The sequence below is a fragment of the Callorhinchus milii genome, unplaced genomic scaffold, assembly GCF_018977255.1.
Source record: "Callorhinchus milii isolate IMCB2004 unplaced genomic scaffold, IMCB_Cmil_1.0 Scaffold24, whole genome shotgun sequence".
NCBI lineage: Eukaryota > Metazoa > Chordata > Chondrichthyes > Chimaeriformes > Callorhinchidae > Callorhinchus > Callorhinchus milii.
The window spans coordinates 8564451-8588551 of NW_024704765.1; the positions used below are offsets into that span (position 1 = coordinate 8564451).

Below are 24101 nucleotides of genomic sequence, written 5' to 3' on the forward strand. Positions count from 1 at the left end.
ACATGGCCTTCAAATCCGAGCAAGAAGGCTACGCAAAGATGAGAATTGGCCACCGCCAGCTGCTTTTATTCCTGTGAGTAAACTCCGGGATTCGTTTAATATCATAAATCTTGTGCGCCTCTCACTTCCGTAGGTAAGCTTCCGTTGCTTTTTAACGCAGCGATCACTGAATAATCATTAGAATCAGGAAACCCTGACTGAATTGCCTTTTCCCTTCCTTTGCCAAGAGGCAAGAAGACCAATTGCATTGTCCGGCTGAGATCTGCTTACTCGAGACAGACAATTCAAACTTGCAATCTTCTGATGGTGGTCTTCAAGCGCTCGGAAGGACGCTATATAAATGCATGTTGTTGTTGTATGGCTTAATCGAACACACAAAATCTTGCACCTACTAGTGGCTAGCTCAGAGAGTGTGTATTACCCCGAAAGTTAAGTCTGCTTGCTTGTATCCGTGGCTTGGGAATGTTGTGGGACTAGAGCGTGGTATAAAATAGGGTGACTTTCAAAATTGCAAATTAGATAATTAAAGGAGCAGAAATGCACTCACTCAAGAAAATAAAATTGTAATTATTTTGTTGGCCTGGTTTGTTGGTATTTCTTGCGAAATACAACAATTTACATTGATACAGCACCTTCCATGTAGAGAGAATGTCCCAAAATACTTCACACGGTTAAATGGAAGATGGAAATAGTTTTTCTTCTGTTCTCCACCTCAAGTTGACATTTTATCAGCAAATCTTCAATTTAAAATCTCAACTACTTTTTTTTAAAATATGTATGTAAGGTACCTCTAAAGAATTTTAAGACAGTCATTCAATTTTGTTTCATATAAAAAAAAACCTAGAACAATAAGTGGCATGACATGGAGTGGATCAAAGGATTAATCAGCTTGAGGTGGATGTTGGGTCTTAGTATGATGAATATGGACCCGAGAGGAGAGTATAGTAATGAAGAGCTGGACTAAACCAAGACATGTACATGGTAGAACAGTGAGTGGGGAAAACCTGAGTGCAGATAAAGACCAAGTCATGTCAGCAACGAATCTATTGACCAATTTGAAGCAAGCTGAAAAGGAACTACTTCTAGGCTGCTTAACATGATGTTCTAAAATTGTCAATAGCAGTTGACAAGTCTAATGCCGGGTGAATAGCTGGTGAACTTTGGGAAATGTTTTCACTCGTAAATGATCAGTTTTTAGTTGAAAATATAATATGAACATCAGTTGAGTTTGCAATTTCCTGTGGGAACTTAAAAAAGGATGCACATTTTCTATTGAATATGCTTAAGTGAGTTTAAAAAAAGAAACCATAGTGCTCTTGTTAAGTGAAATATGTAGGGGACATGGCAGTCTAATAATCAAAAAGCCTTTAAGGGAAAAAATCAACTTAAAATCTGCATTGAAAACCTAAACGTGGTCATGCAGCTGAAATGTAGCTGACTCTGAATAATTCCACAGCTGTTTACAAAAGAATAAATAGAAATCAAAAGGCATTCCCCCACAGTGTGTAGAAGTAGCACTCAATCGAGCAGTGGCCAAACATTTGATGCTCTTAGGCAGTTTGTAAGCAATACAGTTTAATGCATCACTGTGTTTCTGAAGCAGTTGCAAATACTTCAAGATCATCATGCTCCAAATATCTGAATTGCTTTCAGAATTTAGTTTTTCTTGTATAGAAAATAATTACGTGTTGCTTCATTCATCATTTCTCACGTTTTACGTCGATTTTAACTACTGCTTTTCATCAAGAGAGGTAAGTAACTTGGAAGAAAGTACAGTAAAGAATTGTTTCCAGGATAAATGGTAATGTACTATTGTACAAAGTGTTTTGTTTCACGATGCAGTGCAGCAAATCACTTTGGAGATGTTTCAGTGGCAGCAAGAAACATTTTTCTGTCCAAGACATTGGGAAAGCCATGAGGTATAACTCAATTGAAGCTGTGCTTCTTTTCAGACCTATTTCTGATCTAATTTAGAACTATACTTTTGAGGAAAGCAAAACTATTGCATAATTAATAAGGTTGGATATTTGCCTTTTTTTAATTCAGGGAATTGTGTGACTGGAAAAATCCTCGGTTTATTAGATTTTATTTGTCCTGTTCAAAGTTATCATGATTTGAAATTGAACCCGAATTCTAAATCCCGCTAAAGAATATAGTCCTTTTTTTTTCCAATATCGCTACACTATCAAGACTAGCCTGTTAGTAAATAATAATGGCTTCCATTGGCGCATGGAGTAAAACTTGTTCTGAATAGATTGCATCTACAACTCCACAGAGGCCTATTTGCCGAATTTATAGTGATTGAGAAGGTGCTGAGCACCATTCAAGTAATTCTTCCCATTAAATGAATTAGAGAGTTAACGTTTTGTGTGCTTCTCCTGAAAGCTGGTTGAACAGAAGCACAGGTGTAGAGATCTTGGAGCAAATTGGTTCTCCTTGCTTGAGAGCAGAGAAGTGAGACTTGGAAAAACAGCCTCATTTTAAATGATTTCCTTTATCTCTCCGTTTGAATCTCGATAAATAGTATGTGTTGTCTCAGTGAAACCTAGACATTTTCAGGACCAAAAGAGGCCATATATCCCATTATAAAACTGCTGCTTCTGTTTTTCTAAGACTTTTTTTAATAATCCCACTTTCTGGCTTTTAATGTTGTATTAGTTGTAGGCTTTGTCTTTTTGTGGATTCGTTCTGTACCTCAGTATTTCAGTGTCCACTGGACCCTTTTCATTCTATCGTGGAGTCCTGTAGCTCAGTGGTTAGAGCACTCGCTTTGCAAGCGAGAGACCTGAGTTCAATTCCAGGCAGGGCGAAACCTTGGGCAAGTTTCCTTACTCCACACGCCTAATAATAATCCCTCCAAAACAAAAAGAATAATAAATTGGTCATTTTCAATCCACGACTGTTTGTGGGACATTGCTGTGCGCAATTGGCTGCCGCGTTCGCCCACAAATATACAGTCAATTCACTTTACAGTGTGTTCTGTGAAGCGCTTTGGGACGTCCTCCCGACGTGAAAAGCGCTATATCAAATGCAAGGATTATTATTATATGCTGAGTTCTCATCTCTTCCATATATAAAATGTTCTGTTCTCTATTGAATTACTTTTACTTTTTACTTTTCAACTACTCTTTAGCACTATCTGTCCCTAATAATAATAATCCTTGCATTTGATATAGGGCTATATCATATCTTCAAGACTTCTCAAAGCGCTTAACAGAATATACTGTAAAGAAAATTGATTGTATATTTTGTGGGCGAAACACGGCAACCGATTGTCCACAGCAGTGTCCTACAAACAGTCATGGAATAAGTGACCAATTTATTATTATGTTTTTGAAGGAATTATTACCAATAGCTCTACCTCAAAATGCTTTATACGAGGCAACAAGAACTATGCTTCAACATTGGTTGATATTATTAAGGCCAGTGACAACTTCCTGTTGCCATACACATATGGTACCCATTGACTTGAACTCACTGGTTGTTATGCTTTGCATCAGTCAACAGGCAAGTGTTGGTGTGACTAAAATAGCAGAACTGTATTTTGCATTTTTTAATGAGTGTTAAAACACATTTGCACCAGCGCTAAAGTTTTGAGAACATGTTCAGTTCTAGTTTGTGTTGACATTTTGAAGGCTGTGTTTACTTGTTTCGTGACATTTTGACTGTATTTCGGAATGATTTTTACATTCCACTTGATCAACAACCTTTGCAGGAACTAGAGGAAGTAGCTCAAGATTCTCATTGTGGAGAATGATTGCAAAGCAGTTACTCGATCAAAGGGGTTCAAGCAATGTTATAAAAGTGAAGCTCAAGGAGTTATAACCATCATCTAAATCCTGAAATGAGATAACAGCCTTGAAATCACTTTAGTGTATCATTTTTTTCATGTCGGTGAAGTGACTTTTGTGGTTTTGTTTTTCATTTTTAAATGACAGCTGTAATCTAGATATTATGCGCTCTGTGACATCTACAACACCTACACTTTGATTAACGAATATAAGACCACTTAACTGTATCTTTAATGCGGTAAATATCTAGTCAAACTATCCATTTTCTTTTCTTTTTTCTGTTCTGTTGGTTTCTTTCTGCTCCTCAAGAACATCACTAAAAATAAACCGAGGTTAGATTTTTTTTTGCAGGTTCATATGACATGGAGTAGTGTCCTGTCAAACATTGTTGAAGCAGAATCTTTAGTTAAGAACTGCAGACCATTCATTCTATTACAAAACTTTGAAGTAAATTAATGTTGCACATGGATGTAAGTGGAATATGTTAAAACCTACTGGTTATATGCCAATTTATTAAACTTACAATTCTCTTATATCTAATTGCACCATTTGACCTTTAAAACCACCACTTTTATATTCTGCACTGAAGTGCATCATTTGTATTAATATTGTTAAGCTAAGAGATTTTAGTTGACAAATGTCTTGCCTTTAGAACCCTACTGAGCTATCTTTCATTTGAATTAGATGATCAAAACTCCATCTTTCTGTTACCAAATATAAGTATCTAACTCCCTTCCGAGATATTGTGCTTGTAGGTCTAATTTTTGGAGGAACATTTTAGATTTATTTTCCTTTCCCTTCAGAAAAAAAGTTTTATATTCGGACTGTTGAGACTTACCTTTTTGACTGCACATTCAGTCATCTTTTTCCTCCCCCACCATTACCCACAGCCTGTTCAGCTAGCTGTCCCTTCCAGCTCAGGTCCAGACCACTGTGTAACACACTTTAAGAAGTCTTTACCACATGAAAGGTGCTATGTAAATGATATCAAGACTGAGATAGATAGATTTCTTATTGCAAATGGGATTAAGGGATATGGGGATAAGGCAGGGTCAGGTTATTAGCTGGAGTTAGATTAGAAGATCAGCCATATGATTGAATGGCGGGGCAGGCTCGAAAGGCCAAATGGCCTACTCCCGCTCCTACATATATTGGAATTGAAATTTAATAGCAGTTGACTAAAAGATGTTGATAGATTTAATTTTGAAAAATCCATTTTCCATTCAATAACTTTGCAGATTGTTGCTGGTGGTTTAGTTGTAGTGTTTGTTAGTGCAAAAACTCTGTTTACAGGGCTTTGGAACAATATGAGTGGGATGCACTAATCCCAGTACTTAAGCACTGCCTAGCACATTCAACCATGGACCAGTCGTGATCTGACGTGACTGGCTGATCAACCGTTAAAAATGCTTCAACACCATTATATGTTCACTGCAGTGTGGTCCCAAGTACTCAGACCTGCTCTTGCAGTATTTTGGCAAATTGTTTCACCAAACATGTCAGAGAAGAAAGAATGCTAGCAGTTAAAAATAATTATTGCAACTTATTTTTCCTTCTGGCAAGTTGCAATTTTAAATGGAATATTATTCCTCTAGGACACCACAAAGGTTATAATCTCCAAACATTAATTATTATAAATTCTTACATTAATGTAAATATATTATTAAATTACTTTGAAATTACACATTACAGCAAATATTGTTACACTGGAAGCAGGGGATGCCTTTTCTTTACTTGCATGGTCTAAGGTAGTGAAACAAGTTAATCAATTTGTCTGTGCTGATAAGATTTTGAATAATTCATACAAAAATAGATTCTTCAGGGGTATGCCAGAAATTGGTATGAAATACTTACAGAGCTGATATTGAGATGAATCTTACTGTTGAAAACTACAGTTTTTGAACTATGTTAGTTAATGTTATGACTTCATAACTTAAGAATATTCTATATAGCCCTGATACCAGCTCAATATATGTACAAATGGAATCATTTTTAATTTTTTAATATTAATTGATATGAAAATGCTCAATGTTCGTTTAGATTAGTGAAAGAATACCTTGCTAAGACTAAATAACACACAAGCAGATTAAGCCTGGATAAAGAGATTTATCCTGATTAGTTATAGTATACCTATTGCTGCAAAACTATTTCATGTTCCAGTAACACACAGCTGCAATATTGCTGAGTCAAACTTGCATCAATTATTCTTTTTTAGCAGTGCAAGATAGCCTGATTTACCTTAGACTCACGGGGTCTTTAGGGCCGGGATAAGGGCGAATATTGTCTCAAAGAAACCGTTAAACTCCTACTGTGAAATCAAATCAAATTACTCTCAGCCTTTGTAGTAAAAAGTATGACGATTTAAAGAACTGATCAAAATAGATCGATACTGAATTTCTACATCAAGAAAGTGAGACATTAACATCATGGCTTGTCATGCTAAAACCACAGCTCGGATCTGGTCTTGTCATTAATCTTGAATAGTTCAATTTTCCAAGAAAATGAGCGATCTGAAAAGGCTGTCAGATGGCCGGCCTTCTATCTTGTCTGTCTTTCTGTCTGTCTGTCAGCGTAATTTCATTTCATTCCAGCTTTTCCTGATGGAAATTTTTTTTTCTGTCATTTGTTTTACCTTCAAAAGCGCGCTATTCAGAAACAGCGATCGACTGTATAATACGAATGATTATGATGGGAAAGTGGTAGATGCTCCACTGAAAATAAAATGCTTAATACAATTTACCCATCATCCCCAGTAGCAGAGATGTCATGGCAACCCAGATGGCCGTAGAATGAGAAGCGGCTGAGTGGTGTTCACAGTAACTCTAAGTAGAGACATCAGCCTCAGTCAGTGGAACAAACCTCTCATCTACTGAAAGTAATATTTCTAGATAAGGTAGGACTGCAATGTAATCCTTTTGCTCGATTACACTTGAACAAATATAAAAATATAATACAATAATGCTAAATTGAAAAAATATTGCTCTTGGTGGCTAACCCTGTCAGAATCGAGTCTTCCTTTTGGATTCCAGATATTCAGTCATTATTTGGTTTTAGTTCTGACCACTTGATCTGACTGGCGAATCAGGTGACTGTTTATTTCCTTACCCATTTAAATTGTTCTAGATCATGAGCCATTCCTTTTCCAATAAGCAGGAGACTCAAAACTGACCAATTACAATATCCTCTACAGTTATAGCAATGTCAAAAAGCAGAAAAGCTTTTTTTTCTGAACTGCTTTGAGTCTTCATTGACTTAAAGATGCCACATCACCTTGATTTATTGCATTCCAAATCATAGCACTCCAAATAATGAACCTTGTATTAAGATTTTTTTAAAAATCATTTATCCCTCTTTATGTTTCTGTTGAAAAGAAAACTATTGGCTACTGAATAGCTATCGTACACATCTCATGGGTAGGCCTGGGATCACAATGTATGTTCAGTCAGTTCATATGCAACAGACCTGGTGCTCCCACTAATATCAACTGACCTACCAAGGAACATTGTTGAAGGTTTTCACAGTTACTGTATATTTAAAAATCAGGTTGCGTTTGTGATGTTGTTGCTTGCTACCTTTTGTTTCATTTTTGATTTTATCCTAGACTGTCTGCTGAAATCATTTAGCTAAGAAATATCTAAACTGCCCAGAGATAATTTATCAATATCATTTATCAATATCATCAGTACAGTTAAGCGTTCTGCAGGGAGGAAGTGATCCTTACCTTGAGAAACGTTCAACTAAAGCTTCAAGAAAATGCTTCAGTTAACTTATTTCAAAAAAGAACTGTGAATGGCATTGGAAGATGTAGAGTATGAATACGTGCAGATCGAGGTAAACGGGTATTGCAAGGGTTGGAAGGGGCAGTCTTAGCACTTGGTGGAGTGAATGCTTGTAGCAGGAAACAGTTTAAGATTGAATGGTGATGACATTCTGATTTTTTTTTTTGCTACTCTGAGCCCTGGATGAACCTGAGAGGAGATTAAGATGAAAACTGATTTCCCCCCACCCCCTCTCCCCGTGGGGAAGTTTATTTTTCTTGGCTCAGCATCTCCCAGAAAAAGAGTATCTAAACCTCAAAGTACTGCTGTGCTACTTCTCTCCGGTGTCCTGTATTGGAGCTCCAGCATCCCACTCAGCCTATTCTACAATATTGCTGGTATTTGGGTCACAATTGATTTCATAACCCAGCAACTTGCTGTCCAAAGCAGATCTTCAGAAACAATTACTTTGCTGCAACCAAGGTAATAATATGCTCTAAGAATAGATGTTTAAAAATTCCTCCGTTAGTGATCTTTGAAATACTATTGGGTCATGTGTATATCTGTACACATTTGAAAACAAGATTGTACAATCTAATGTTTCAAATGTTCAGAGTACGCCTCATGATTATCCAATGTTTACGAAGTTTTTTCTGAAAACATACTTCTCCAGAATCATACCAAGTTTTTATCAGTTTGCTCTAAGTGTTAGAATAATAATAATTAAAAAAAATAATGATAATAATCCCTCAAAAAAAAGAATAAATTGGTCATTTCAATCTACGACTGTTTGTGGAACACTGCTGTGTGCAATTGGCTGCCGCATTTCACCCACAAATATACAATCAATTCACTTTACAGTCTATTCTGTGAAGCGCTTTGAGACGTTTAGAAGATGTGAAGAGCGCCATATCAAATGCAAGGAGTATTATTCAACGGGTCAATTTATTCTAAATTTTGACATTGATAAGATGTATTACAGAATTTTTATATATTACATTGTTTCAGGATAATAGAACTACTTTGCTAGCTAACCTAATACAGTTTGCAGCGTAAAGAGGCCACTTAAAGATTCTCTGAACAATTTTAAACTGAGAAGTGCCAGTGTGAACCGGTCTATATTAGAGAAAACTAATCTGGGCTTTGGCACTTGAGAGGGATGCAAAGTAATAATCAGGTACTTCTCCAGTAGGATAAGGGAAAGTTAGATTGAAATCATGTGGCTCTTAGTTTCAAAGAAGTGGCAAAGAGTTTGAGCAGATAGCCTGCTTGGTTTTCAAATTTCTAATGGTGGAGGGAGAGAGATCTTGATTCACATTGTGTTCGCCTGTAGCTCTGCACAAGTAATCTCTGCTTTCCTCCTTATAAGTTGCTGAAAACGTTTAATCAAATAAAGTTCTGAATTGATCTGATATTTTGCATATCATCTGTAATTAAGAGTTGCTAGAATATGAAATGAATATTGGAATTTTGGGATGAATTTTTAAAATGATTGAGATGAATTTATTGTTTGGTTCGTGAAACCACAACTTACAAATGCCGTATTCTGTGTCAAAGATTGTGTTTGCCTTTTCTCCCAATCTATGCTGTAAGATTATTTTCATCACGAAAATAATCATGGGGTAATATGGCTTCCTCCACAGTAGCAGGCATCAATGCCTCAATCCACAATATCGTGCTAAGTCACTTTTTTTGACCATTGGAATAGGATGTTAGAGTGTCGGCTCTACTTGTAGAAACATAGTATTTCCTCTCCTGTGGTAGAGAAAAGAAAAACAAAATGAGTACTTGTCTGCGATTTCCTTCTGGGGAATAGAACTCAGCTGATGAGATAGAAATGGTTGTATCATCTTCACGATAATAGGAGTTGACGGGCAGGCTATCTTACCCTAGGCTGCCTATGAAGTCATTTCACCTGTGTCAAGATTAGAGAATGATGCTGTGCTAGAAAAATTATGGGCCGAGCAGGCTGTGCTGTGAAAATTAAGCATGTGAAGCAGCCGTTGGGAACTTAAATTGATTAGAAGCTGTAATATCATCTTTGCGATTGTAGAATTAAGCAGGCTAACCACTGTATTTTGTGTTTCAAATATAAAGTGTTAATTGGCAAAAGTGTACAAAACTGGCTTAATTGTAATCCTATGCAGCTTCAAATTAAAATAATGGATTTTGGAACATTATTTGGGGAAATGGCTGGTATTTCAAATGTAATTTCTCCTCTTTAAATGCTTAATAACTGGCATGTTTAGACCCAAAAAGAGAGACGCTGGAATTCTGAATGCTTGGAGAAGGTGTACAGCATTCTTGCTGTCTGACTGAGCTAGCACTGACCAAAATGCTGAGATTGATTCTGTAGTTAGAATTGTAACTGCTGATACCTTGCTGTATTGCTGTCTTGTAAAATGTCAATATTCTGATACCTGGAAGACTTCAATAAATGCACGATTACTGTTTTGTTGGAATATTTCTACAGTCAGGAGAGAAGTTGGATTGAAATGCACGCATTCAATTTGAACAGGGTGCCCTCTCTGTGACTCGGGAAGATTGCTGACATTTCTATTTGCTTGAAAGCTCGGCATACATAATGCCCAAATGTCAAAATTGTCCAAAATAATTTGGTTTCATAACAAAAAAATATTGTAGGGCTGCTAGCTGTAAATGTTATAAATGAGGTTTGTTATTTAAACATTACAGTGTTGTGTAGTGGCCTCAAGCACTTGTCCCTGGAGATCCAAATTTCAATCCAGTTTGAAGGGGGGTATGGTAAATGAAATTATTTTAAACATGCAATTATATTCCAGCTGTCCAACATTTTGACAAGTTCGGTGAAAAGCATGCTTGCCTGCTTGGGTTTGTTCATGTATTGATGTGTTTTTCTGTTTCTTGTCGTTTCCTCCCAGTGGCGTGACCGAGCTCAGCAACTTGTGATGTAGTGACTTGCAACAAGAAACCTGTGACCTTGCACTCCATTCATAGCACTTTGGAACACAATACGTGCTAAGCTGGTTGCAATTCCACCAGAGATTCAGCTTTGAAACTCTGGAAATATGGAATGTTATTGAATTTGATGGAAGCTTTGGACTTCTTTGATAAGAAAATGACCAATTAGAATGGATAACAATATGAAATAAACTCACAGTATGTTTTTAATAAAGTGATTTAACACTAATTTACATTTACATAGTGCCTTTCATGTCAGCAGGACATCTGAAAGCTTTTCACACAGTTGGGGAGGTTGGGGGGAATCTAAAAAGGGTGGGTTGGGGCAATGGGGGAAAGAGGACCAAAAGAGAAGCCACAGAGGTGGGCCTTAAAAGTGGAGAGAGGAAGAGGCAAAGGGACTCTGAGATGGATAATATTTCTTTTGCAGAATTAGAGTATTCACCATCATGTGTCTGGCCTGATCCAGTGCCATTTTGAGGTCAGTGAATCCAGGTTATCAATATGTTCTTGTCGATTCTACAAACAGTGCTTGTCTTTGACTCTGAAATATAATGTCATGGTAAGCTATATTACCCTGTATTAACAATAGCCTTTTTGTTAATGTTTAATTATAGTTTTGTTCACAATAAGGAAAGCCCATCTGATGATGACTATTGTTTGATATTTCCCACTACAGAATTCTTTTACATTGTGGCATCCCTTTACTGTAGACCAGAGCACTGAACGAACCTTGCATTATTAGCTAATTGGATTTTTAAATATTATTAAGGACCAATTTACAGGTAGGTCATTTTAAAGTAAGTCTACCAAGACTGATATTGTAGTATTCAATAAAATGCCTTTTAATTACAAAGGAGTTGAAGATTGATAATAGAGTAGGCCATCGGTACACAGTGAGTTTTTTTTATTGTCAGCGTGCTTCATATGTTTAGTAGGCTTTGCCTTAAGGCAGACAGTTTTCCATTCTATCCTTTTTAACATGAAAACTGCATGTTAAATCTTGCTCAGCGTTGAGTGTGATTCTCAATCTATATAGAAGCTTTCAAGCAATATATTGCAGTACTGCTTTTGATCCTTCCAAAATATTTTTTTAAATAAATAAAGCTTCGTATTTTAGATGTTCTTTTTTTAAATCTGTCTATTGACCTACTTTGCTTTACTGAAGAGACTGCTGATTCTTACTGGGTACATGACCTTGCAGTTTTCTTGATTACCTTCATTGAGAAGATGTAGACAAAATTAGTATATTCCCATGGGACTGAGATATGCTTAATACATATAGTTATAGATTTCAGGCAAAATTAAAGTAGAATTTAGGTAAAAATTGCCTTAATAATATTTTATAACATTTTTCATAATTTTTTTAATTAACATATTATGGACTTGGTTGTATCAGCCATTCACTAATAGACATTGCATATTCTAACATTCTGTGTCTAAGAAAAATCATATGACCTTCCCAACTTTCTCTTGTGATGAGCATCACAAGCAAGGATGCTATTTTATTTCAGATTATAACATTTGCCCACAGGACTCGAAAAAGAAAAGTGAAGGAGATAGAAAAGTAAACAAAGCAGACCTTAAAAGACCTTCTACCTTAAAAGATAGAAAACTGAACTAATAATGCCTAACCAGCAGATTGTCAATGAGACTGTGACTGGGGACTCCTGTGACAAATACCCTCTGCTAACTTTTTCAAACGTTATAACCAATAAAATACGACCTTTCTTTGTCAAGCTTTTCACCCAATGTGCCTCTATTTTTGAAGGCAGACGCAAAGCATCTGCTTTGAAATTGAATCATGAGTATGAAACAATTGAAACAGATATTTTTTATTTAATTGCTACTGCCTTTTTTCAGACTGAAGTATAAAGCCCCCTGGTGGGGGAACATCCAAAACTCGAAACCTTCCTTGTTCAATGAAATCCTGCATACACCCTTTACAGTTAAGTTGTCTGCTGAAAATAGTGATTTAAAAACACAACTACACAGCCAGAGCCAGGATCTTAGCCCAAGATTCTGTTTCATTTCCAAATTATGAACGCAGCTTGAGTTGGGGTGCGTGCACTGTAGAAACAATGGGATGCATTTTTCTGCCAGTAATTCATATACCGACCTTTCTACTTCAGCTGGGCTTTGGCGATGCATCTCATCCAAGGACGAAGTTAGAGGGAAATCAGATTTTTAAATACTCTACATCTTTTTATTACTCCCTGCATGGTGTCTACCTTGAATTAGCCAGTAGATGGGGCTGTAAATCAGCTAGAGAAGCTATATTGACCTTTGGGCTAGTTGCAATAAAGTAGGCATAATTGTAAATTAGCTACCACACTAATAATAATAGTCCTTGCACTTGATCATGTCAATAAGTCATCTCACAGTGCTTCAAAGGTTGTACTGTAAAGTGGATTGACTGTATTTTGTGGGTTAAACAATAATGAGAACACCTGGATAATTGCTTTCATGCAATACATTTTTGTTAAAAAAGACTACTTTTCTCCCCACTTTGCTGTTGAAAAGTTCTGACTCCGTTTTCCTACTTTTGCAGTATAGCTCCATGGGAGCAAGGCACCATCATTATACATGAATGAGCCTTACCTGTATCAACAAGCTATTTGGCAAAAGGTGTGTTAGTTCTGTTCTGTTAATGCTCATGTGCTTGTGCTTAAGTGAGTTGGTTCACATGTACACAGATAAATTCAGAGTGAAAAGTGATAGTATTCTGCATTTCTACTCAAAATGTTGCATCTCTTTGCTGGTATAAAAATCATAGTAGCTGAGTTCTCTCACATTGTAACTATCGGATTGTTCACAATTATCATATAACCTTGAATTTGATTCCAAAACTGTATCAAAATGTTGTGGACAGTGGGGATGTGAATAGCAAAAGCTCCATTGTACAAATCACAAGGATTGCCGAGTTTCACATTAAATCCTGCAGTCTTCCTCCAAATTCAAAAGTAGCTGAAGCATAGAGATGTGGAGGGGAGATGAAAGCAATCAAGTTAAACATTCAACTGCTTATTTGTTCATTGGAAGGCTAAATTTTGCAGTTATTCGTCAACAAGGGACTCTGGAGTCAGGCGCAGAGGGAACTGATTATCGTTTTCCTTCAGCATGAGTTACTGAACCAGGGACATGGCCTCCTGTTTTGACCGGCTGATGCGTAAGCTTTTCACGTTTCACATCTCAAATTCTGATATTGTGACTTTCTTTTTGAATTGGAGCATTTTCTATGTTCCTCAGTGGTTTATCTTAAGGTTGTGATTAATCTTGTGAGTGATGCTTTCAATCTGATGAGCACACAGGGATCATTGGTAAGGCACAGAGATCGTGAAATGTTTTTATTCTGTTTTTAAGCTGTCCGAATGCTTTCTTTTCGATTTGGGGGAAAAAACACTGAGCCAATCTATCAATATTTAGGCTCTTCTCTCTACCTTGATGAAGATATTACAAATCTCGAGGTCACAGATTCAAAATAGTCTCTGAAAGAAGCCGAGGGGAGGTGAGAAGACATTTTTTCACTCAGCAAGTTGTTCGAATCTGGAACGCATTGCCTGAAAGGGCGGTGGAGACCGATTCGATAACTACTTTTAAAAACGCTGTGGACGGGTATTTGAGAAGGATGGGTTTGCAGGTTATGGGGAAAGGGCTGGGGAGTGGGACTGACATTAATTGCTCTATTCAAAGAGCCGGCACAAACTCGATGGGCCGAATGGCCTCTTTTTGTGCTGTATGATTCTATGATGATTTTATGCTCGTGTCATTTTACAACTTGCATTGTTATCTTAATGTGTGTCAGCCTGGCTCAGTTGATCTCACTCTTGCCTCTGAGTCAGAAGGTTGTGAGTTCAAATCCTACATTAGTCCATTGAGTTCACAGACTAGGCTGATGTTCCGTAACAGTGTTGGTGGAGCGTTTCATTATTGGCGGTGCCGTCCTTTGGAAAAGACTCTAAACAAAGGTCCTGTCTGTGCCTGTTCAGGTGGATGTCAAAGATCCCTCGGCACTATTCAAAAAGAGAAGGAGATTCCTCCTGCTGTCCTGACTAATAATCCTTCATCTTTTCGAATAAATCAATGGGATCTTTTTAAAGCCCACCTGAACAGGCAAATTGGACCTCGATTGAATGTCTAATCTGAAGGACGCCACTCTTGCCCTCTTTTGAATACAGTTAAACTTTCATAGGGTAAATTTGCAAAATTCATTCTGTTGCGTTTCAAGGATTCAGAGCTTTGAGGATGGCATTTATTAAGAAACTGTCAGAACCCTTGAAAAGGGCTTTGAATCAGTTGAGAATTGTCGTGAAAAATGGAAAGTCGCCTGGTTAGCTTTTTTTTCACAGTTCAAGGTGTCCTTGAAAAGTGTTTTATTTTCAAAAATATAATGTGCAATCAAGCATAACTTGCAGTTCTTTAAACATAAGTATAATTTGTATCTGTACAGGAAACCTATAATTGAGGAACAGGCTTTCAGTGGTAATATGCTTTCAGATTTTAGAGTTTCATTTTTGAGTGCAGTGCACATACATCAGCAATTACAGCTTAAGTAATAATATGCTGAAACTTCACTGTACCAGGGAATTGAAAATATCAATCTGATCGAAGGGTTTGACCTGCAATTTCACCTTGCAAATTGACCTCCCCGTGTTCAAATTACATTGCTTGGCAGTTGCAGACTACTTGATTAGTTTCTACCATTGTTCAAGCCATCATCTTGTTTTGATGTTCACTTTTAAGCTTTCAAAAATATTCCCTTGAAAATGGGGGGGGGAAAAAACAGAGCTCCCATGTACAGCTGACATTTTGAATAGTGTGCTTAATGGAAACCATTTGACAAAGTATCTCATGGGGATTATTGTCAATCAACGTTGAGTCTACCATGTGCCAGTCAAAATATTGTATTTTCGTGAGGGAGGCTGAGTGATGATGCAAATCATCTCACACAACGCAATACATTAAACTTGCCCAAGTCTCATCTTTATAAATTGTATAAACGCATAAGTCGTACATTAACCCTAGTCCCATTCAGTTTCCTTTCAAAACTACTTGGATTTCTTTACCCTACTCATATTATTCACCACGTAACTTGTAACACTGCTCCCCTACCCTCCATTACTCCTGCGCTTACCGGAGGCTGTGAATCATGGTAAATGGCGTTGTTAACATCAACGCATGTGCACTTAACGGCTGGCTTCGTTGAATTCCGGGAAATGCAGCCTTCGTCTGCTAACGCACGCGCAGAAGAACTTCATTTCAATGCGATTTCAACGTTTGCTGGTAAGTGCGCTTGCGGTGAAAGATGAAGACGCATTGAATCGCAGGAAATGTTGTCTTAACCTATCACTGCATGCACACTTACCGCCTGCAATGACGAATTGCCGCATGCGCACTTAGGCTACATAAAATTATGCATGCGCACTGTAGATTATTGATTAAATCAGATTTTCTACGACTTCTACAGTTTCCCAGTAACCCGGACTTGGTATAAGTCATATTAAATGTTCTGGTCTTGACTGAAAGGACTGATGAGTTTTACTGTATAACGTAAAGCCCTACAATCTAAAATGCATGGTGTCCTTCATTGACTGACTGATTGTAATTTCTGTTCACTCTGATAACATTGGTGAAGGTATGGTCTGAGTATGCAGCTGCAATTCTTCCTCTGACTTCCAAGTTCCTTATCACAACTTTTCTTACTGGGTAGAATCGAGAAGGTGTCAGCTGCTTTGCTTCAGGCAACACAAATTACCCAGCTCCCTCTATTATGCATATCCTACTTTACTGAATCAACAATAATATTGCTAAACATATGAGAACGGTTCCCTTATCTGTCTCCTCCCATGTGTGCCGCTGTGAAAGAAAGTAAATGTGGAATAGTGGAGGTGGATGAGGAATATATTTATTTTAACATACAAAAGATTAACTGTGACTTAGTAGTGATTAGCTACACCCTGATAATTTGCAAAATCCTGAATGTGTAAATTTTGTGCTTTGTAGCCCTTGCGTGTGACACGAGTATCAAGATCAAACATAAAATACAGTATATTCAGTGATTTTGTGTTTACTGGAGGATGACCATGTAATAAATCTGATGGCGATACAAAATGAAATTCATCTACCAATTTGGTTGTTTCATCTACAAATCTGGTGTATATTTAGATTTTGCTTGCAGAATCCTAACTGAATATGGAAGTATGCAAATATAGGAAATGATTGTATGCTTGCTATTTCACACATGGTGTGTTCTTGATCATTTCTCTTTCTCTGCCCTCCTTCCCTAATAGAAAGGGAAAATTTAGAAGATGCCAACTCTTATAGGTGTCTGCCTCAAGGAAAACTTGAAAGACGTCTTGAAGACATGATAAGGCGTTATATCAAATGCAAGGATTATTATTTTATTATTTGTGCTCCTTGTCTAGCAATTACTGTAAGACCATTTAGGCGATGGTGGTGAACAGCTGGGAGTGTGTTACCAGGAAGGATGTTTCAGTCCAGGTCATTGGACTTATTGAAGATGAATATTTGCGGCAACAACATGAAAGAAGTTTCTTTTTGACTTTACCTGGCCTGTTGCCGTCAAATGTATTTTAAGTAAGCATTTGAGCAGTAAGGTAGAGTGTAACTGTAGTTGCTGATTTAATTCTGCCTTAACAGACAAAACAGGTGTATCTTCAAAGGTTTTCTTATTTGAATTCAGAAGGGGCAAAAGTATTGCTGTGAATTGAATCTCACCTTACATATTACATTTTTAATACACACAAATATATTATATGGCTGGGCATGCTGCATCTATTGTATACAAAATAATTTGAAATAGGAGCAAAAATGTTCAGAAACAAATACCTTGCAGTGAAGAAATTCAATACTGTAATTAGTTTTGTTATCTCTCTGTTAGATTGGCAAGCCAACTGCTGTGGAAACTAGAGAAATTACATTGCATCCTGTTACTACTCATTCCCACCAGGCTATGTTTTGACAGTGGCAGGCTGTGATGAGAGGTTGTAGTCATTCAAAACTGTACTTATTAAATTAGCTACTGTGGATCTACTACCTGACTTATAAAAAGCTAAAAGCTGTTCAAAATGACCTAAGTTTGGACCTCAGCACATTTCTATGCAGAGTGTTTCAAAATATATTCCCAGACGAGTACGATGAGCACTCTCTCCTTTAAAGAGTACAGAGAATCAGCTAAACCGCTGCATGTGATAAACTCTATAAATTGTTGGACCTATAGCCTTGTGAGATCTTGACTTATAAGTTAACCACTCCACATGCTATGTTGTAACAACTGTATGTTAAACATAAGATGTTAATTGCTATGTTGTAACAACTGTATGTTAAACATAAGATGTTAATTGCTGAATATCACGGTCATTCTGAAGTCTCTTGTGTACAATATTTATCCTGCATGTGATTGTCCATTCTTTATTCATTTGGGGAAATGGCTCTGTTGAAGTGTGTAAATGCACCATGTGGTCTGGACACTAAACCAGAACCTTCCTGGACTCTGTGACTCAATCAATAGTTTGTGCTGGCTAAAATGATCTCAGGATAGTGGTGGGAATATCACTATTGCTTTTGTGTGCTGAGGGATTAGGTTAGCTAGGATTTCAACTCTTATTGTTATTCAGAGCCCATGCTGGGAAGTGCATGAGTGTGGATGTCTGGTGAGGACATGTTCAATCAAGCTTGATAGTGTGCTGGCCTCTTTGGGTTCAAGCCCCAAACAGATGTCTACAGATAACATTGTATGAGATGCCATCCTTTGGAAGAGTCACTAATCTAAGGCTGCCTGTTTTTCTAATAGACATTAAAGATCAAATGCTTCACTCTTATAAGGCACCTGAAGCTTTTTATTTCTTAATACCCACTACTGCATCCCGTCAACACTTTCTATGCTTGGGCCACTTGGGCAAGGTACCAAATGACTGTCAGCATCTGTGGATTCAGGCCCAATATGAGTCACTACTTTGTGAGAGGAGGGGATATTGAGAGGGAGTATCTTGTCAACACACCGATTACAGCAAATGTTTCTCCTACCATCATTAATTTCACTAAATAATCCTCAGCTGTTACCATAATTACATAAACCCTCTGGACAGATAACACATGGCTTCCACATGCTCATCAACTATACAATTTTTTCCTTGTGTCCAAAGTCGTGATTGTAATGTTTTCTTCATAGTAAAATCTTCCTGATTAAACTATTTGTAGATACTATACCCTTATTATGAGCTTTCAGTTAGCTTGTGATTGTGGCAAGCATTAAGTGCAAGGTATCCAATGACTGTCATATCAAGGATCAAGCAAGAAACAACGTGAAATATTAGGCAATCCAATTACTTAATTGTAACTGATAAGGACTTAATGGCATTTTAACATTGCTGCACAATATATGCAGAATACAGCAATGAATAAAGACATTTCAACATAAAGCACTCTATTAAATGCTAGGATCATTATTTAATTAAATATGAAATTGTTAGACTTCACTAGCACTTTTGTTTCTGTTCTGGGGAGGTTAATTCTTGTACAGAACCACTGCAAACCACAAATATTAAAAAAAAGCTTGATTATTTCACAAATAGCTTGATGCTGTAATGATGGTAATGAGGACAGATGAATATTTTAGAAGAATGAGATCAAATGGGTACAAAAGATCTTCTTCATCCCAACCTCTCTTGTGATCTTGTGGATGGCACCGCTTTTATCAAAATACCCATTTCATGCTTTCCTTGTAATGAATTTGCAGTTTAAATTGCTTGGTGTGGAAATTGCCATATTCTCCTGATATGATATAATTTTTTTAATTTAAAATAACTGCACAAATCATCAAACACGGCCAACTCCATCTAAGTTCTGAAGAGCAATTTCCCCTGAAGAGTAATATTTCCCTGAGATCAAAAAACCAAGGCAAAAATCAAAAACAACCCTTTCAGTCCAGACCATAGCTTTTATTAGAAGGATGAAATATATTTAAAAATTATTTCTAGGCTTGGCAAGAAACTTGCTGTCAAGTCATTTCATTAATTAATAATTAATAAGACTATGGAGGTGGGGGGGTGGTCATCTGCTTATATTGATTATCATCCTATTATGTTTTTGAGAAATATTGAACCCAGTTCCCAAAAAACACATTTGTTTCTGGTGTATCTGTCGAGCTGCAGCTCTGCACTGATCAGATAGGATCTCCACAATGTGTCATCGATTGGAAAAACGCTAACAAATTAATACTGCCTCCTCTATTGCCAACAGAGGAACAAGAGGTGGCTGTCCAACCCATTAAAGCTAGTACTCAGTTAGATATAGCAGTTTATTAGATATGAAAGATTTTTTAAATCAAATTCTCCTGCCTTTTCTCCAGACCTCTTTCCACATATCTACAGTATTCATCTACCTATTAAATATCCCAGTTGATCCTGGTATTTTGCACTTATCTTAAAATATTAATTCCGTTGGTGGCTAATCTAATTTGGCCACCCTAATTTTGTGTAGGAATTGACGCTGAGATTTGCATATGACAAGAGCTAAATGAATTGTGAATTAACATTTCCCATTTTAGAAGTCAAATTAAGATTGAAGATTTGTTGTGCAATTAAAAGGAGACTTTCAAAAAAAGTAACCAATCAAAAAATAAATTGTATTAATGAACATCATGTTGTACTGGAAAAGCGATTTAATGTGATCTTTTATCAGCTCGGGTCTTGTGATCTTTCAGCATAAGTAACATGAAAATAGTTATTCTTGATGGATTAAAGCAGCTTACAAATTCAGACCACTTGTTTCTGCTGTCTTATCCAATTGAAATGTTCATTTAGTTTAATTATATTTCTTTCTTTTGATCTTCAATTCTTTACATTCATGTGCTCACACTTTACAAATTTTTTTTAAAAAATGAAAGAAAGTGACATGGTTGAAACTTGCACTGAGCCAGTCCGGAACCTTGTTTGACCCTCAACTGTCCATTCTATCTCACATCTGTGACTTGCTCTGTCTTACCTCACCTCTGCAACATTGCTTGGCTCCACCACTGCCTCACCCTCAGTCTGCCAAAATCTTCATCCATGCATTTATTACATCTAGGCTCGACTGTGCCAACTCCCTGCTTGTTGGCCGACCCAACTCTTCCTTCCACAAGTTGCAGATCATCCAGAACTCTGCAGCTCATGTCCTCTCCTGCATCAGGCACCGTGACCCTATCACCCCCATCCTCGCCCGGCCCCACTTGCTCCCCACCTGTCCACTCCCTCTGCTCAGCAGACTCCCTCCTGCTCCACGTCCCCAACCCAGCCCACCTACCCTTCCCCTCCCCCCCCCCTTCCCCTCCCCCCCCACCATTGGTAGTTGGGCCTTCCTACAATGCCTGTCTCAAGGCCGTCCTCTTTGATCACACCCTACCCCTACCCTCTATACCCTCCACCCCTCCTGATCCTAAACCCCTGCTCAGGTCCAAATCCCTGACTGTCCAGCTCTTTGGGACATCCTCTTGATATGAAAGGCACTATGCAAATGTAATTTGTTGCTGTTTGTGTATACTAGTCAGTTTTGTGCTAACCAACTTCATTTTCTCACCTGAGCTCACCTTCATCAGTAATTTATGATCCAACTGATTTGATTGCTGATATAATGTCATTACATTTATTACATTTCTGTACACAGCTCTCTATGATTTGCTGTATGGGGGAAAAGGAGTACTCAACAGTCCATCCCTTTGATTGATGTTTCTCTTCTGATACTCCCAAAGGGTTAGATGGCAATAATGTGGCTCAACCATGCTGCAAACTTCCAACTCCCCCCACCCCTCCCCATTTATAGCATAGCAACCTTGCCTCTGCTTCACATGGGTCTCTAGCAAGACAGCAGCTTCACAATTGTAATCAAATTGAAATAAGGTTACGTGACTGAATACTGAAAGGCAGTGAGAGAGGGTGGTTGTGTTCTCCCCCCACCCCTCCTTCTCTCAGTGCTGCACAGATCTGCCAACAGCATCAGTGACACTGGTTCTCCATGATTCTTTAGCTTGTTGCTCAGGCTGCGTTAGTCGCTGTGACTGAGAGCAAGAAGCAGGCAGACCTCTCTCGCACGGCATCTTTGCTTACTAATCAGCTGCCAGGAAAGACGGACTACCATGCTGGTGCTTTACACCTTTTTTCTGTCTATCCTAGAATCAATCTACCGCCGTGGGGCTAGAAGATGGCGGAAGCTCTATCGTGTGAATGGACATCTCTTCCAGGCCAAACGATTTAACAGGGTGAGTAAATTGGTGAATTGTTTCACGCTTATTTGCTTTCTGCTCGTCTGGTTGTGCATCTTGTCTCTTCTGTGCTCACTTGTGATGTGATCAATGTAAAAATATTCAGAGCATAGCCGCCGAGGGTGGAGAATAAACTGGTGCTTTTTTGTGTTGTTTACCAAGGGGACCATTGTGGCAGTCTGTTTGTGTGTGTGTGTACCTTCCTCCAGGCTCCATTGAGCTTTTATTTGTATTAATTCATTTTAAATTGCAGTGTTATCAGTACAGCAGTTATCTGCAATCTAGTTTGTTTGAATTCTTCAGCCCCTGAGGCATACTTTTCTGAGTAAAAATGATACTTACTGCCTTTATATTTAGGTGCACAGTTTTTGAAAGACCTAATTTGTAGTCATCTTTTAATTCACTGTTTTAAAGACAAATATTTTTTCCAACTGTCGTTGTTTAAGAGATGTGCAATTAATTATCTGTGCTATTATTTGCTTTGAATGAATACTTTTTTTTAAATAATCTGAAACCAACCATGGACAATGCCGAGGATTAGTAAACCAAAAGTGAGACATGTTCACTTGGATTTTAAAAGGATTATCTGGTTCAATGTCTTACTCAGTCTGTACTCATAATTTCGAAGCTATTTTGCACTTGTGCTCACAAACTCTCACTTCTGTTTTAACATCTCTGCAGGTGACGTAACTGCTTGCACTTCTTGTACCCTGTACAGTGTGATGTGATTTTGCATTTAGTTACTTCCAAAGCACTTCAAATACAATTGTTCCTCAAGTAGGCTGAGGTTGTGGTGCCTTGAAATAATCTTGTTTACTTGGAGGAATGGATACGCAACAACAACTTGCAATTATATGCCGACCTCCGCGCAAGGAGAGCTCTCAGAGCACATGCGGGAAGCAAACGGACCAGAAACTTGTGCAAACAGACACATAATTAATGGTTCTGAAGTCACGACTCTTATTTTCTGGCCGCAAACCTATCCTTAACTGTATCTTCAGTAAACTTCACATAACTCTTGCCCTTATAGATCGGAACAATTACCGAAGTCGTACATTTATCCCTGTCCTATTCAGTTTTCTATCGAAACCACTTTGTTTTCTTTGAATTACTCATTAATCACCTCCCAACTAGTAACGCCCCTCCCCTATCCTCCATTACTCCGGCTCTTACAACAACAACAAAATTAGATTTGTATAGCGCCTTTCACGTCGGGAGGATGTCCCAAAATGCTGGACAGACAGAGTTTTGGACCCGAGCTGGGTGGAAGACGGGGGAAGTAGGGAGATCGAAAGCACAGTCAAAGAAGAGGGTCTTGAGATGGGTCTTGAAAGTGGCAAGGGGCGGGGTGAGGCAGAGGGACTGCGGGATGGAGTTCCAGAGGGTGGGGGCAGAGTGGCAGAAGGCCTGCCCTCCGATAGTGGGGTGAGCAAAGCGGGGAATGTCAAGCAGGACGGAGCCTGCTGAGAGGAGGGAGCGAGCAGGATGGTAGGCTGCATTGAATCGCGGGAAATGAGGTACTATATCAATTTAATTTGTTGTTATTATTACAAAATTGCAGATAATGTGTCCTGACAAATGACGTATCAAGTAGGAACATGTTACAAGAGAAACTTACTTAAAGGAATTTAACTAGTCCCCTAAACGCAACATTAATTTTTTAAAAATATTTTGCCGTCTTAAAGGTAAAATCCACGTCATCTAAGATCATAATGCAGGGTGCTAGAATGCAGATTAGAACTTGTGAATTTTGCACCGTATTCACCCCCCGCCCCCCCACTGACTGTGATCACAACTGTGTCTCAGTGCCTTTACAAACGAGGCCACCAGGGGTTCTCTTATTGAGGTATTCTTAATGTTAACTTGTTGGCTTATTAAACTTTCTTCTCTGTTTCAGTGGATTGTTCAGTGCCATTGTTCTGCTAAGGGTGTTGAATGCTTTAGGCACTTTCCCTATCTCATGGGTGCATGAGATATTTTATTTTGTATTTTATTTTGTAAGATATTTCATTTGTATTTTATTTTTATAACACCTATTTTGTTTATTTGCTCTTCTAGTTATTCCCGACTGGGGAACTCGGCAGAGAGTTAATGAGTTATAATTTTTGCTCTGTAATTTTGTATTGCTGTAACTAAAATTGTTCCTTTATTGCATTTTTTTTGTATGTACGATGACACCCAAAGAATTCTGTTGCAACTGGTCTAAATTGTCATGTAATATAACAGCTACTGTGTTCAAAAGATTGTCCTGGTGGACAGTGACAGACTTCATCATTTCAGTTGTCTTTATTAGTTGCACTGCGCACACCATTGGATGTGCTGCCTTTAGAGCAATTCAGAGGCAGCGGATTA

The 24101-nt window shown here is 37.9% G+C and overlaps 1 protein-coding gene across 2 annotated transcripts in view; it reads left to right on the forward strand.

Moving 5' to 3' along the window:
* prkcz (protein kinase C, zeta) overlaps nucleotides 1-24101 on the forward strand; it is a 126194-nt gene that overhangs the window by 31431 nt on the left and 70662 nt on the right. The window contains exons 1-2 of one of the 2 annotated variants that reach the window (XM_007902106.2): nucleotides 13606-13658; nucleotides 21661-21746. In XM_007902106.2, coding sequence (XP_007900297.1) covers nucleotides 13631-13658; nucleotides 21661-21746 — 114 coding nt within the window. In that variant the 5' untranslated portion in view covers nucleotides 13606-13630. Of the gene's footprint in view, nucleotides 1-13605; nucleotides 13659-21660; nucleotides 21747-24101 lie in introns of those variants that run through there. The other variant, XM_042343535.1, reaches the window with a different exon arrangement.